The sequence below is a fragment of the Sphaerodactylus townsendi genome, linkage group LG04 (genome assembly GCF_021028975.2).
Source record: "Sphaerodactylus townsendi isolate TG3544 linkage group LG04, MPM_Stown_v2.3, whole genome shotgun sequence".
NCBI lineage: Eukaryota > Metazoa > Chordata > Lepidosauria > Squamata > Sphaerodactylidae > Sphaerodactylus > Sphaerodactylus townsendi.
Genome location: NC_059428.1, coordinates 102,604,824 through 102,620,005, shown reverse-complemented (window position 1 = coordinate 102,620,005; position 15,182 = coordinate 102,604,824). Strand labels below are relative to the sequence as shown.

At 42.4% G+C, this 15,182-nt stretch overlaps 1 protein-coding gene and 1 long non-coding RNA gene across 4 annotated transcripts in view; one reads left to right on the top strand and one right to left on the bottom strand.

Moving 5' to 3' along the window:
- TUBGCP3 (tubulin gamma complex associated protein 3) overlaps positions 1-4,236 on the bottom strand; it is a 47,542-nt gene extending 43,306 nt beyond the window's left edge. For both annotated transcript variants that reach the window (XM_048493647.1, XM_048493648.1), the window contains exon 1: positions 3,924-4,236. In XM_048493647.1, the coding sequence (XP_048349604.1) occupies positions 3,924-3,999 (76 nt within the window). In that variant the 5' untranslated portion in view covers positions 4,000-4,236. The remainder of the gene's footprint in view (positions 1-3,923) is intronic.
- On the top strand, positions 4,209-13,048 carry LOC125431083. 2 transcript variants are annotated; one of them, XR_007244276.1, is made up of 3 exons: positions 4,209-4,711; positions 9,716-9,895; positions 12,411-13,048. It is a non-coding gene; the product is annotated as an uncharacterized LOC125431083 (long non-coding RNA). The 2 variants fall into 2 exon arrangements; XR_007244275.1 differs by lacking the exon at positions 12,411-13,048 and adding an exon at positions 11,635-12,058 and having other exon boundaries at positions 4,213-4,711.
- The last annotated feature ends 2,134 nt before the right edge of the window (positions 13,049-15,182 follow it).

Sequence of the window (15,182 nt, the reverse complement as noted above, 5' to 3'; positions counted from 1 at the left end):
GCAGCCAAGGCAACCGGCTTCTCGCAGCGGGGAGCACTCAAAAGCGCCTCGCTCCCCAGCTTATGTTGAGAGAGGGCCGAGAGTCAGGGTCATCCGGTGGGCCGGATGTGGCCCGCGGGCCGTATAATGCCCAGGTCTGTACTAGATGGTAAAATTTAATCCCTGAACACAGGAGGCAGCATAACTACTGGTAAACTGTATCTACATTATGAAACAACCATTAATAGTACAGATGACAGAGGTGGGATGCCCCTGCTTTGTAAGATTAGGCAGGTGGCAATCCAAGAGAGGGCCTACTTGGTCATGGTACCAGAGCTCTGGAATTCTCTCCCCAGGGAGATCCACCTGTCCCCTTCTACTGCCATCTTTTGTCAGTGGGTAAAGACTTTCTAGTTTTGTTTGGCATCCCTTCAGTGATTCTTCCTACCTAACTGATGTTTTTAAGTTTGCATGTATTTTAACAGTTTTTTAAAAGTATTTTTTTAATTGTCTCAATGATGTGTGTTTGGGAGGAGGGCTGATTTTAGTGGTTTTAAAATGTAAGTTGATCATCTATGCTTTAAATTATTAGCTGCCTTGGTGGCCCTTGTAAGGACAGAAAGGTGGGATACATATTTTGTAAATAAATAAGTAAATAAATAAGAAGACTGTTATTTTGCTACAATTTAGCCTGGAGAAAATACTTCCATGTAGTATAGCAAAAACAAAAAAAATGAAGAATGCTGGTTGGAAACAGTGTCTTGAATGATAATGTGCTTCCTCCTTTGATAGATTTCAGCTGATCTTTGCTGATTGGGTTAAGAGTCTAGGGATCATACTAGATCCAACATTGATGCTGGGAAATCAAGTTAATACATCCGCTAAAAATGTGTCCTTCCAACTCAGACTAACCTGGAAGTTGGCCCCATACCTAGACTGTCAATCTGGTCCCTGAGACTGAACTACTATAATGCACTCTACGAAGGTCAGCCTTTGAAGTCAACTCCAGTTGGTACAAAATGACCCATCCAACTTAACTGGTACACAGTAAGGTTGCTTACCATGTTTACCCCAACGTAAAGAGAAATGAACTTCTTGTTTTGTCATAGGAGAGGTAAAGTGACATGCGAAAGAGCTACATTAGGCAGATAACACACCACCTGAGTTGTCATTTGCCTCAGCAGACTCAACACCACGCATAGTTGGTGAGGCAGCAAAAAATCTCCATTATTTTGAAGTTCAATAACTGGACAGCACTAATTGTCTTGGTGTGGCAGTGTTTATCTAAATAAAACAGAAGTCCTGTGAAACAAAAATTATTACATAAGCTTTCATGAGTCACAGCTCGCTTCTTCAGGTATGTCAGATATCATGCTTAAGTAGGAAGATTAAAAGAGGGGAAGGAGGAGGAGTAAAGTGGAAAGTGAATTTTGCCATGACTCTTTTAAGTGTAAACCAGAGGGGGGAGGGGGTGAGTAGAAACGTCAGTGTGAATCCTGTCCTCAAACTTCAATGGATAAGCATTCCGTGAGTCTGAGACAGAATACTAATACTAGCCACCCTGAGCCAACCCCAGTCAGGAAAGGATGGGATAGAAGTCAAATAAATAAATGGTTTATGGCCAGAGATAATTACAATCTTAGATAAAATTGAGCATACATAAAATATAGAGGGGTGATACATAAAAAATAAATAGGATTAAGAAAAATAAAGATGTAACTTCCTAGTCCATGAAAAACAGAAACAAGTCATAATAAACATAGAAAGCAACAAACATACAAAGTCATAATAAACATACATATATAGCAAGCCGAGCCTTGAGCAGTTCTAGCTCGTAGTTTCATGGCCGCCAAAGTGTACAATGAAGCCATGTGGATGACACATGGGTCTGTATCAACTAGAAGGAAAATAATTTTTCCCACCACTGAAATCAGATCAAGGCTAGCTGTGATAGCTATAGGAAATTAGAACTGAATAAAACATAATGAGAAAGGTCCTCCAGTTCTAAGACACAGGTTTTTGAGTGCAGTGAAAATGAATAGCAGGGAAAGCAACTTTGAGTTTTTGAAAGGTGATATTAAAAAGGTACAGAGCTCTGTTTCGGTCCCTTTTGACCAATCCAGACCACAGAACAAATGTGGCACTGATAAGACACTCCTCTCAAATGAGGCATGTAAACTGAATAGCAGAGGAAAGGGTTGTCACAGCCAACTTATGGTGACCCCACAGGCTTTTCAAGACAAGAGATATTCAAAGGTAGTTTGCCTTTGCCTGCCTTTGTCTAGCAACCCTGGATTTCCTTGGCAGTCTTCCATTCCAGTACTATCAAGGGCCAAGCCTGTTTAGCTTCCAAGATCTGAAATGACTGGGCTAGCCTGAGCCATCCAGGTCAGGGCTCTAAAGTGAACGCAGTCACAAAGTTTGGAGCCATCTGTAGGGACACTGTAGGAATTAGCTGGTAAGAAATAATGATGAAAGATCTGATCATATGTAACAGGGTAAGGCTTAACTTGAGAACTAGCTGATTGAAGTATTCCTCTCCTTGTTCAAACCACTAATCAAAGCAACATGCATACAAGCCCCTGACTGAGGAAAAACCAAGTTCAGTCCACATCAGGGCTGGTGGGATAGGAGATAGAACAGTAGTTACAAATAACAGATAAGAAAGATCAGAGAGGTTTCTTACTGGGAATGAGTTATAAGTGAAAATATCCACATACAGGTATAAAGTTATAGCCTGGCAAAATATATTACGAACAACCAATCCAAGTTTCTATCAAGTAAGTCTTGCAGAAACATTAGAAATACTACAAGTACTATGGATATAAGTACATCAGAAGTACCAAGTCCAAACACTGTATAGTCAATATGTCTGACCAATCAATGTCTTGTAAATGGAAGGTATTTGGTTCAATAAATGCCGTTCAATATTATTTTGGCCTCTCATAATTCAAACTGTATTATTACAACTCTCATACTGTATTGTCGAAGGCTTTCACGGCCGGAATCACTTGGGTGCTGTGTGGTTTCCGGGTTGTATGGCCGTGTTCTAGCAGCATTCTCTCCTGACGTTTCGCCTGCATCTATGGCTGGCATCTTCAGAGGATCCTCTGAAGATGCCAGCCACAGATGCAGGCGAAACGTCAGGAGAGAATGCTGCTAGAACACGGCCATACAGCCCGGAAACCACACAGCACCCAAACTCTCATACTTTTCGTCACAACAAATGTAAGCAGTTTCCTTCCTACAAAAGCATGACAGGAAGGTCACTCTGAAGCTGACCAGGCCTGAAATCACTATATACATAGAAACATTCAGTGTTTCTCTCCTTGCTGATCCCATATATAGCCTTCTTCAGAGGAGTTATGTACAGTGCATTTGCTGTACTTGTTTATTTACAGCACACCCAACCCTATTCAGTATGCAAAGTACCATAACTTGCCCAACAGGGGAGGGTGGCAGGCACTTGAATCTAGACTTCCCACACTCCCAGATCAATAGTCAATGAAGGTACTTTTTCCAGAGACAAGACCATGAGTCTATCCTCTTGTTTATCCAGATGGGCACTGGGCTCCCCAGCATCTCCAGGCAGAGACATGGCCTACCATCTGCTCCTCCGTTTTAACTGGAGCCTGTACCTGGGCGCCTTTGATACGAACCCAAGGCAGATAGCTGCTCCTCCTCATGACCCACAAGCCCTCCCAACAGGTCACGACACCTTTCCCGCTGCAAGGGAACCCAGGCAGGCAATCCGTTATAACTGGGTGGGGCGAGCCTGCATCGCTCCAAAAGGCGGCGAGAGTCCAACTGGGGTCGGTCCTGCCTTTCCTTTCGCATCCCCAGGAATACAACCACAGGGAGAGGATGGAGAGGCATCCGCACGCCTGCCTTTCCCTCCCTCCTTCCCGCGCAGGTGAGTCGGGCAGGAGACACAGACAGGTTACCTTCGCCCTTGCCCAGGATGCGGCAGCACAGCGTCTGCAGCAGCACGTTGGGGGATTTCTGGTCCGGACTCGCCATCGGCGCGAATGGGCACAAGAGGAGGGAGAGGACCGCTCCCGGACCGTCACCCCGGCCCTCCTCGGGGGGAGGACGGGGGGGGGGGGGCAACGTGTGTTTCTCCCGAGCCTTCCCCCGGGGCCGTTGTTTAGGGCACCATTTTTTCAGAACCCGCCGAAAAAGGGAGGAGGGTGGGGAAGATGAGAGGGAAACGGGGACGGGTTTCGAACGCGGCCTCCCATAATGCCCCGCAGCCCGGACGGCGCGACGGCGACACTTTCCCCTCGAGCAACAACGGTGCCCGGCAAGACAGTTCCGGAGTGCAACAGAGCAGATGTGGTTTTGTTTCCTGTTTTATTTTTCCTATTTCGAAAAGGAATGGGGTCTTTTAAATGTATTGTAGTAGTTACTGTCCGCCAGTTTTTTAAACAGTCACGATCGTGTATCTGACCGACTTGGCGCGCCTTTTTAGGTCCGTGCCCGAAAGATTTCCGTTCCTTCAGTTTTTAAAAATATTATTTTTACTGCTTCTGTCCGAATTATAATTTGAAAGTGTCTTTTTATATCAACATAGTCTTGGGTAGATGTTTTCTCTGTTATGTTTCGTATCTTTCTCTATATCGGTCAAATATACTGTGAAAATTTATTTTAAAAAACTTAAAAGACAGTGTCTCATGGATTTCAAGGGGAAAGCAGCCGGTATCGTTTAGAAATCTGCAAAAATGGTTTTCTGGTAAGAAATTCTCTGTTTCTTAGCCTATGAAATCAATAACTGATTTTCCTTCCAAACTCTGGCCCTCAAACTAACCTGCCATGGTCTTCTAGTGCATTTTAGTTTTTACTTGAGCATTACTGGGGTTATTAGCTGCAGAGTAGTATCCAACTCTTCTAATAGCTGAGAAACTACCTGAACGGTGGTGGCATGAAGTTTATGTAAACAAGAATTGGAGCTTCACAAAAATGTAACAGTTCAATAAGAGATACATATGCAAGAGAATGAGGTGTGGACTGCACCGTTTGAGGCTTCTGGGAATGGGTTTAAATTTAAATTATTATTTAAACTATTATTCTTTTTTTAAAAAAATCTTGTAACTAATGATGAAATGTTCTATCCCCATCTTTGTTGTGCTGATTTTCTGTGAGGACTTTTTAAAAACATGTTTTTTTTAAACACCAGGTTGGGTGTCATGATTGGAGATCTAATGGGATTACCATTGATCTCCAGGTGACAGAAACAAGTTCACATGGAGAAAAAAGTCACTTTGGAAGGTGGGCTATATGACATTATATCCCTCTGAAATCCTTCCAGTTCCCAAGCCCCGCCCACCCTAGGCTCCACCTCCAGAATTTCCCAGTATTTCCCAATCCAGACCTAGCAGCCCTATCACTAGGACTTCACCTTGTTTGACTTTGTTATGCTTGCTGTTCTAGACCTTCTGCCCTTGTCTAATTCTTCTTTATTCCTTTGAGGCTCTGTCGTCTTCTTCCTTACCCCTGCTTGCTTCTTAGAATTAATAAGGATGATCCAATGGATAGATGGATATATCTAGCTGGATATTACTACCCCCAATTCTTGAGAAGAGTGCTGTCAGGGCTAGTGCAACACACACATGTATACTCAGGTGAAAGAGAAATGGGACGAAGGCAGCCATACAGTGATGGTGAACTCCACACAGCATATGCATAATGGGTTGCAGTCATTATAAAGGAACCCATTTTTCCTTTTTCCGTTCACATGTGTGCCCTTCTCCCATTCAGGCAGCGATTGGAGCCCATGGAAACAATCCAGGTTGCTTTTGCGCCTTCGCATGGAGACGCTTTAAAAAAATTATTTCCTGCAGCACATGCATAGCTGCACAGGAATACAAAAATGAACCCCGCAGCCATGCCAACCATCCCACAATACAATTGGCTGCACATTTGCAAAACACAAAAGAAAAGGAAAACCCTGCAACGACTGGACAGTAATGAATGTGTTGCTATAGATTGGTCATACACGCTGCCATGGGGAGAAAACATACTTGGGGGACTTTGTATACTCAGAGAATCTGCCCACAACCTTACTGGACAGCCTTCACAGAATGGTGGGCAGATTCTTCCTGACAATGGATGGTGCGGAACTTAAAGTGAATAGGTGGGAGGGAAATAAAGCATCTCCTGCCTGTTGTGTTTGCGTGGGAGTACCTCCAATCTGAGATTGTGCAAAAGGATCGCTGGTTTAGCTGTTTTCGAAAATTCCGGGTTGATGGGAATAGAACGGGCCAAGCTTGTTTTGGGAACGGGACCTGTGTGAAGTCCCCTCCTCAATGGTTTACATAACGCCCTACACCCATTATATATGGCCTGTGCAGAATCCATCAGTATCTGCTTAGCATTCCTGTAAACTGGGAGAAAAAGAGAGGTATAAAAGGGCTATTTGTCCAGTGTAGGCCTTTCCACCTTCTTTCCAAAAAGCAATGTAGCTGACCCAGTAATAAATCCATTAATGCCTGTTGTACTGAAATATGAACCACACCTGAGGTCGGTAATATAGAAGTGAAAACAGGGAAATAATTGCTACCAAACCATTTTGAAATCAGACTAAGCGCAGCATTTTTGTCTGATTTTTATTCTGATTGTATATAGTGGGATTTTTATTCTCTCCTGTCAAACCTCCTAGAAGAAGTGAACAATATTAAGGCTTCACATTCCCCTTTCATGAGTTTCAGGAAGAATATCAGGGAATGCAACCCTTCTGCTGTTTTATTGGCATTGATGGCCACTGCCTAAAATTATCAACTAATAAAAGATATTTTTGGTATTCAGTGTTTGTACAACTATGGGAAATGCAGAGTTCTGCAGAAGCTGAAAAGAAGACAAAAGATCATATGACATTTCAAAGACCCAATTTATCACAGCAATAGACAGATGCATTTTAAAGCTCACATTGAAATAAATTCATCTCTAAGGTTGCCATGGTCTCCAGTTTCTTTTGTTCCATGGGATTAACTTGGACCTTCTTCCAGCCGGAGATGCTAAGCCATACACATTTGTTGACTATGTTTCCTTCTAACAAATTATTATGGCAATCAGTTATCTTGAATAATTAGGAATGTATTGTTCAGATTTTTTTTCCAGAGTGAAAGCAACTAAATCCATATTCTTGATATAGTTTGTGGGCTTCAACTTGAGTTCAGATGTCAATACAGCTGTCCTGGAAGACATGAGACTGGCTGGAATTCTTCTTCAATAACACTGAATTAAACAAATTAACCAAACCCAATTGTGGCATTGCATGTAATGAACATAACTTTTAGAAATAGCTATTCACTATAATGGAGTGATCAGCTAGAACTCTTAAATAGCCATTGAGAAACCTCAGTTCAAGTCCTAAATTATCATTCTGTAGCCTATCTTACAGTTTATGGGCGTGGAACAAGAGACTATCTTTCAGCCAATTTCCTAAACATCAATAATCTTTGGAAGAAAATTACAGTGCTGTTACAGCACTGTAATTTTGCTACACAGGTTTCTTTATTTACAACAATGGCAATGGAAAAAGAATAACAGGAAGGTCTATTTTGCTTCTTGCCTTAGAGCCCATTTTGCACACCACTACCTTTATTTTGCCAATGTGAAAGCCAGGCCCAATGACTCCAGTTTACTAAATTCACATCACATCCTCTTTGAACAGGAGGGTAAAAGAAAGACTAAGGCCAGCTTCACTGTGGCCCTTGACACCATCTTTCGGCAGTTGATAGATGAGGCAGAAACTAAATCTTCAAGGGGTGATCTTGAGGGGACTTGGAATCTTTCACTGCCTGTAAAAGTTCACCACCTGACTGAGCTGCATTCCTGTTTTGTTTGGTCATAGGATGGTTGTCTTCAATTGTACACTTTTCTTTCCATCTCTCATCTCTTTTTATATAGACTATAATTACTGTTTGGTTCTTCATAATTCAATATTAAGATGTGTGGTGTTTCCCGATTTGTAACTAGAGTAAATCTGTGAGGAATCCAGCTGCCAGTGTAATTACATCTCTTCACATAGAAAATGCTTATGAAGCCTACCCCTAAAAGTCTGGAAGTTGGTATCATTTTGTTTGTAACATCCAGCCTGAAGGAGTGTTCTGGAGAACTTGAAAGCTTGCCCACTATTGTGAGGGCAGAGAGGTATACATTATTTTTAAAATATCCCTGCCACTCAGTCAAACCTTCCCCTCCAAACATCTAGAAGCTCTCATGGATGTGATCAAGTCAATGTTCTCATCTTCCTCAGTTGTTTTCTCTTTAACTGTCTTCACATGCTGCCATTAATCCATGCCTCCTCAAGCATACTCAGTCCTCCTCAAGCTGCTTTGGAATTTTTGTTGTTTGATTTCTTTATCAAGCTATATTCTCCTGCATATCTGCACAGTCCTTCAGATACAGATGTCCTTACCTGGCATGGCCCTGAGCCGGATAGCACAGGCTAAGAACAGACTAGTCAGACCTTGGAACTAAGCAGAGCCTGCCCATGGCTAGGAGACCACCAAGGAAGTCCAGGGTTGCAGCACAGAAGCAGGCAATGGCAAACCACCTCTGTTCATCTTTGCCTTGAAATCCCTCAGGGTTGCTGTGAGCCAGATGAGACTCAGCACTGTCCACCACCACCAGCTGGCCTGGCTTTTTAGCTTTGGTGATTTGCATTTTTCACTCACCTTGTAATTAGATATATCTGTAACTGATAAAATGAGCTCTGACTCATGAAAGCATATATGTTGATCTTTAACATACTATGGACTTCAATTTTGTTGAAGACCAGGTGCTTGGGAGCAGCAGCAGCAGAAGGCCATTGCTTTCACATCCTGCAGGTGAGCTCCCAAAGTTATCTGGGGGGCCACTGCGAGTAGCAGAGTGCTGGACTAGATGGACTCTGGTCTGATCCAGCAGGCTCTTTCTTACGTCTACTATCAGCATTGCAGTTTGTATTGCCAACACTGGGTGGCAGTGCAAAAGCTAAGGAAAAAAGCAACTGGACTTTCAAGTCTAGTAAATTGCAAATAGACTTCATATAGTTTGTACGTAGGTAACAGCCTCTCCTCTTGCTTTAACCATACTGATATTGTGGATTAGTCATTAAAAAACAGTTTACTCCAATGCTCAGAAACTACAGCATCTACAATGTTACATGCACTTGCTACAGCAAGTGCTTAAATGAACAAGTCAGCCAACTCTAATAACCTCTGGGTGTGTGCCACTGAGAGAGTTCTGAGAGAACTGTGACTACCTAAGGTCATCCAGCAGGCTTAATGTGGAGGTGCTGGGAACCAAACCTGCAAACCGAACCTTAACCGAGCCAAACACCATTTTTCAAAAGAAGCATCAATTGGATCGTCACAGTACAGCTCATGATATTAAGAACCAGCGCATCTCACGATTATAGTGTTTATATTATTAAAAAGTCACTAATGTACTTTGTATTTCTCTGGTGATGGAAAGTGTCAGCAAGTCACTAGTTCATGGTAACTTATAGCGACCCTGCAGGGTTGTCAAGGAAAGAGACGGTCAGAGCTGGTTTGCCATTGCCTGCCTCTGTGTGGGCTGAGAGTTCTGAGAGAACTGTGGTTCATGTGGAGGAGCAGGGAACCGAACCCAGTTCTCCAGATTACAGTCCACCGCTCCTAACCTCTACACCACATTAGACCTACTATGATCTGTATATTATAATCTGTACCGTATCATTATTTCTGACACTGTTATCTCTCCCTCTGTGCAGATATAAGCATATGCTGGACTCAATGCGCACACACACACGACCTTACAGCTGGGATATTTGCCTGGTCTGCAGCCATCAGAGGGAAAGGACCAACGGACAGGCTGCCTGCCTAAAGCAAACAAGGGAATCTGCTGGAACTAACCAACAGATGATTAAAGAAGAACACCTGGACCAAAAAAGGTAAGACCAGGCCAGACCCAGGTGTAAGGACTATTGGGTAAATGGGGAGGGATGGATGCTTGGCTGCTTAAGGACAGAGGAGGTGGTAAGAAGACCAGAGAAGGAAATAAAAGGTAGGCTTCACAGGCAGGAAGAAAGCAATTCCAGAGAGGGAGTCAGAGGAAAGGAGGGATGTGCAGGGCTCATCTGGAGTTCTACCTTTCCCAGTTCTGATGACTAAGAAGCTCTAACACAAAAAGCACGATGGCAGAGCAAAGAGCAACCTTGTGAAAGGGGGGTACTCACCCTCTCACTTCTTCTATCCCTCTCTGTTTTCATCTGACAGAGCAATCCTTATTCAGCATTAACTAAAATGTTCAGCATAACCCCAACAGACTTAGCCTATTAGAAGCCAGTCTTGAATAAACGCCCAAAGTTCATGAGTAAAATAAAACTTTAATAACATAAATCATAAGAATCACAGATCATAGGGAACAGTCAGTAGACAGTCAAGTTAGAAAAAAATATGAAAAGGTGTCTTTCTAGCTACTTACAAAGAAGAGGAGGGGTTTGCATTTATATCATGCTTTTCTCTACTGTTAGTCTCAAAGCAGTTTACAAACCATCCCCTCCCAAGACACTTTAGGCAAGTGGGACTAAGAGAGTTCGTAGAGAACTGTGACTAGCCCAAAGTCACCCAGCAGGCTTCATGTGGAGGAGTAGGGAATCAAACACAGATGTCCAGATTAGAGTCTACCTGCTCTTAACCACTACACCACACTGGCATTTATTTTATTAGGAATGGCTCCACAAGGGAGAATCCTGGCACAGCCTGACCAGGCCTACCTTTGATATCAGCCTCTAGATATGGAAATTTAATCCCAAATAACTGTTTTATAGATTCCTTGCAATCAGAAACAGATGTGAATGCCTGAGGAAAACAGATGTGAATGCCTGAGGAAAAAATAGAAAGTTGGGAAGGGCGGGTGAAGAACAGAAAATTCCTTCATTAATATGGTTAGAAGCCCTGTAAGTTGAAAGCATTTTCACTTTGAAGTGTTTGTACGTCTGATCCCATAAAGGTTATGGAATCTTGATGGACAATTATAAATGACACCGCAGTAGTTTTCTGTGCAGTCGCAAGAGGTTTAGTTATTTAGATATAGCCAATATATATGTATTAGCGGTACACAAGTTAAGGAAAGGTGTTCCTAAGGTATTGCATTATGGGAAATGTAGTTTCAGTTATTGTTAGGTCACATGTAGTAGCCTTCTGCTCTGTCATTAGACCAATTAGCTTGCTTCCAGGGTGCAGCTTCCAGCCCGGGAAAAGTTTTATTGCACCTTGTTTTAGTACAGCTCAGGGAATGAATGTATTTGTGGCATCATTTCCTTTTCACAAAGAAAAAAGTAAGAAGGACTAACTCTGCATAGATTTACAAACTCAGAAATGTAAGTCTTACACATTCACTCTGCTCAGTGCGCAATAAACTCTGATCTGAAATGTGTTAAATTTTTACACTGTTGACACTGTTCTCGGTCAAGACATTTTCCATTCAATTTTTCATCTTGTTGCCTCTTTCTTTGTATTCAGGACTCTTCAATCATAATACAAACACATTTCAAAATTCCACACTTCAGACATTAAGTGTGAAATTCACAAGATGTTTTGGTAACCCTACATCTGCTACGGTAGATGTGTGGACAGAGTACAGGGGTACAGTCATTGTTTCAATTTTTCTGGGTCTCCTCTGGTTTAGGAGTCAAACAGCTGTTGAAAATTTGAGGATGGCATCCAACAGTATTCTGTTTCCTAAGAGGTCTGCAACCTGCGGCTCTCCAGATGTTCATGGACTACAATTCCCATCAGCCCCTGCCACCATGGCCAATTTTTCCAACCATGGCTTGAAGTTCAAATATGCCCTCATTCAAACACAGCAGCTATCTAGGTGAAACTGTTTTGGTTCTGAAACTCACCCAAAGTTACAAGTTAACAATATTCAGTTAATTAAAACAGCTTCCTTTGATCAGAACCATGACAGCAACTGAGGTCTTTACAAATCTAGAAGATTACAAACGTAGGACAGACATTAGATCGTTTGTTCCAAAATTATACTATATATACAGTCATTTCTAACAGTGTCTAGTTTCAATTTCTCAGTAAAATGAATTTTTAAAATGCTATTTCATATCTCCTTATTCTGAACCATACCACTTCCTGCAGACCACAAAGTATTCAACATCACTGTAAAAATTAACTGGTCAAACAGGAACCAAAAAGATGAAACAAAATATCAGTGATACAGACCGACTGCAGCAGTACAATCCTGTCACAAATACTGGAAGAACAGTAAAATATCCTTACAAAATCCTTGAAACATGAGCTATTCTTTTATCTAAGCAATTAAATTGCAATTCAAATCACTTTGGCTTCCTGAAGAGCCTACCATAGAGCATGCTTTTGTTAACATGAAGCTTGATGGAACTTCTGATGTTCTTGATCTAGCTTGAATCCTAAGGTTTGTTTCCGTTACAGCCTTTCTTGCCACAGAGACAGTCTCCACGTCTCTCCGGAGTCTTACAATAAGCCAAAAGCACCTGGTGCCAGAGGAAAGTAGAGTGAAGGAATGCCTCCATTACAGTCAAGAGGGGAGCAGATGGAAGCAAGGCTTACAATCCAAGCTGTTGTCACAACTTCAAAAGATGGCCATTACACGACAGACAAGCATTGCATAATAAGGAATTAATATTGCATGCAGCTGAGTGGATCCAGCCACTCAGCAAAGTATGCTCCTGCTTTAGTGGCTCCATCCCAGTAGCTTCTTAAAGACAATCCTAAAAAAACAAACCAACCCTCTGAATTAAGTTAACAAATGCCATCCAAAAATAAGCGCACACATACACAAATAACAAAAACTCATCATGATTAATAAAACTTTATTTCCCAGCACTGGAACTTTAATGTTTTTGTCTGATGCTTTTATTAGGTCCAGTAAAGTGCAGCCACTATTGCTCAGGATACACATAAAAAAATACAATAAGAAAAATGTTGGCTTTGGTTTATTTAATTCTTATACTCGGTTTTTACTAATACAGTGGAACCTCGGTTTTCATTGCCTTCGGTTTTCATCAGTTTCGGTTTTCATCAAATTTTTCAGTGAAAAATTTGTCTCAGTTTTCATCGATTTGCAGTAAGGTGCAGGGGTTTGTGGAGAAAAATCACCCAGACAAAGCTGTTGCAGGCCATGTCTGCAACTTGTTTAATGACAAGGTCTTGCCCCATTTCAGACAAATCTTAAATCAGACATCTTTGGACAGCTTTCTGGTGCGACATTGGTCCACTGGCTCTAAAGCTGGTCCTAGTGTTATTGTTTGTTACTGTTTTAAGCATTAAACACTATGTTTATTCACCCAAAAATTTGTTTTTGGTATTTTTTTGGAGTGCCTAGAACGGATTAATTGGATTTACATTGATTCCTATGGAAAAGTTTGCCTCGGTTTTCATCGGTTTCGGTTTTCATCGATTCTTTTCGGACAGATTACCAACGAAAACTGAGGTTCCACTGTACAGGAACAGAAAGGCAATTGTACTGAGAAAAAGGACAAAATTGCACATCTTATTTAGAAGGTAACAGCAACTGGAAGGGGAGAGGTGAAGACATATTGGATTTGGTTCATTGTTATATTATTAATGTACTCGGTGGTGCTAATAGCAATTTTGGAGAGAGTGGGTATTTTAAATTCCGTGAAAGAGCTATTACGAAGCTAAAACTGAGAATTTGAGTCAAAGTCCTCCAGTTTGCCCTGATCTCGTTCAATCTTTTAACATGTGAGAAAGTTTCTCCATCCTTAAAAAATACTAAGTTTTTGAAGGACAAGTTTCCCCCTGTATAGATTATTTCACTGTCCCAAACTGGCAGTCATCAGTGGATTTCCCTGCAGCAAGACTGTGAAGCAATGATAGAAAGGAGCAATATGTATGTAAGGGGGAAACAGGGAAACGATTAGGGACCAGTGAAAAGGAAATAGCAGGTCAAATTAAAATTCTAGTAGGAAAAAGAGACCAAAATATAACAATGGATAATCGGAAAGGGATAGAGGGAAGAACAGGAGGGGAAGAGGGACAGGGAAGGGAAGGGAAGGGAGGCCGGCCAGCAAGATGGAGACCGTCACTTTCCTCACTGTAGGCCCTCTCTGATCAAAGCATCTGGCTAGGAAACGTGCAACCAAATGTTTGGCATATTGTGCAGCCTTCCTTTTTCAATGGTTTGAAGAACAGGAGAAATCCAATTCAAATAAGCAGGGAAAAGGTAAATAAATCCAGCCAAAGCAGCACCACAACTGACTGACTAAAAATTAATTCAGTTTTGTATCCTGAAAAGCAGAAATTACAATATTCAGTAAAACTAGGTTCTAGTAGTCTGAACATTTCTGTGAGCCTTTTTGCTCTAGGACAGGGGTAGGGAACCTGCGGCTCAAGAGCCGCATGCGGCTCTTCTGCCCTTGCACTGTGGCTCCACGAGCCGAGCCGCCGGCCCCATCCTTGCCTGCCCGGCAGGCAGCAGGGTGGGTGCACCAACTGCCCGCGATTGCGGCTGGGCGGAGCCGTGCGCTATGTCCCCCCCTTTCACACCCGTTGGGCCCGGGGCGGGTGCTTTCCTGGCGGCTGGTGAGGCCGAGCTGCCGGCTTCATCCTTGCCCGCCCAGCAGGCAGCAGGGCGGGCGCATCCATCCGCCTCTCAGAATGAGCGGAGTAAAAGGTTAAAAACAATCCCTAATCCTCTAGTGTTATCTTTATTTTAAATGTCAACAATTATTTGCGGCTCCAAGTGTTTTCTTTTCCCATGGAAAACGGGTCCAAATGGCTCTTTGAGTGTTAAAGGTTCCCTACCCCTGCTCTAGGAATATACTGGTCAGTAACAATCTGTAATGCTCTGTTGCCCCCTCAAGGCCACATCACAAATTTCACCATTCTTACTTTCTTTGCAACTCCTCTGAGATGATATAGACTTCCCAAGTGAAAACTCTTCTCCTTTACAAAAATACACTTATTCTGTCACAGAACATTATTTGGAGTAATTCTCACACCTTTGGGCACAGCTCATCTATCCGTACCTCTCAGAACCACAGGGTCCTGCCAGGAAAAGAGGAAACAAGTTATCGTAAAGAACTGACAACCCTAGAAGCTAATGGTCCACCAAGCCAAAAGTGGAGGCCAGCAGTTGTATGTATAGTCCTAGGCAATGGCATTAATTTCCCTTCTTCCTCCCAGCATCCTATCTCCAACAGCTGCTATCAATGGACAACT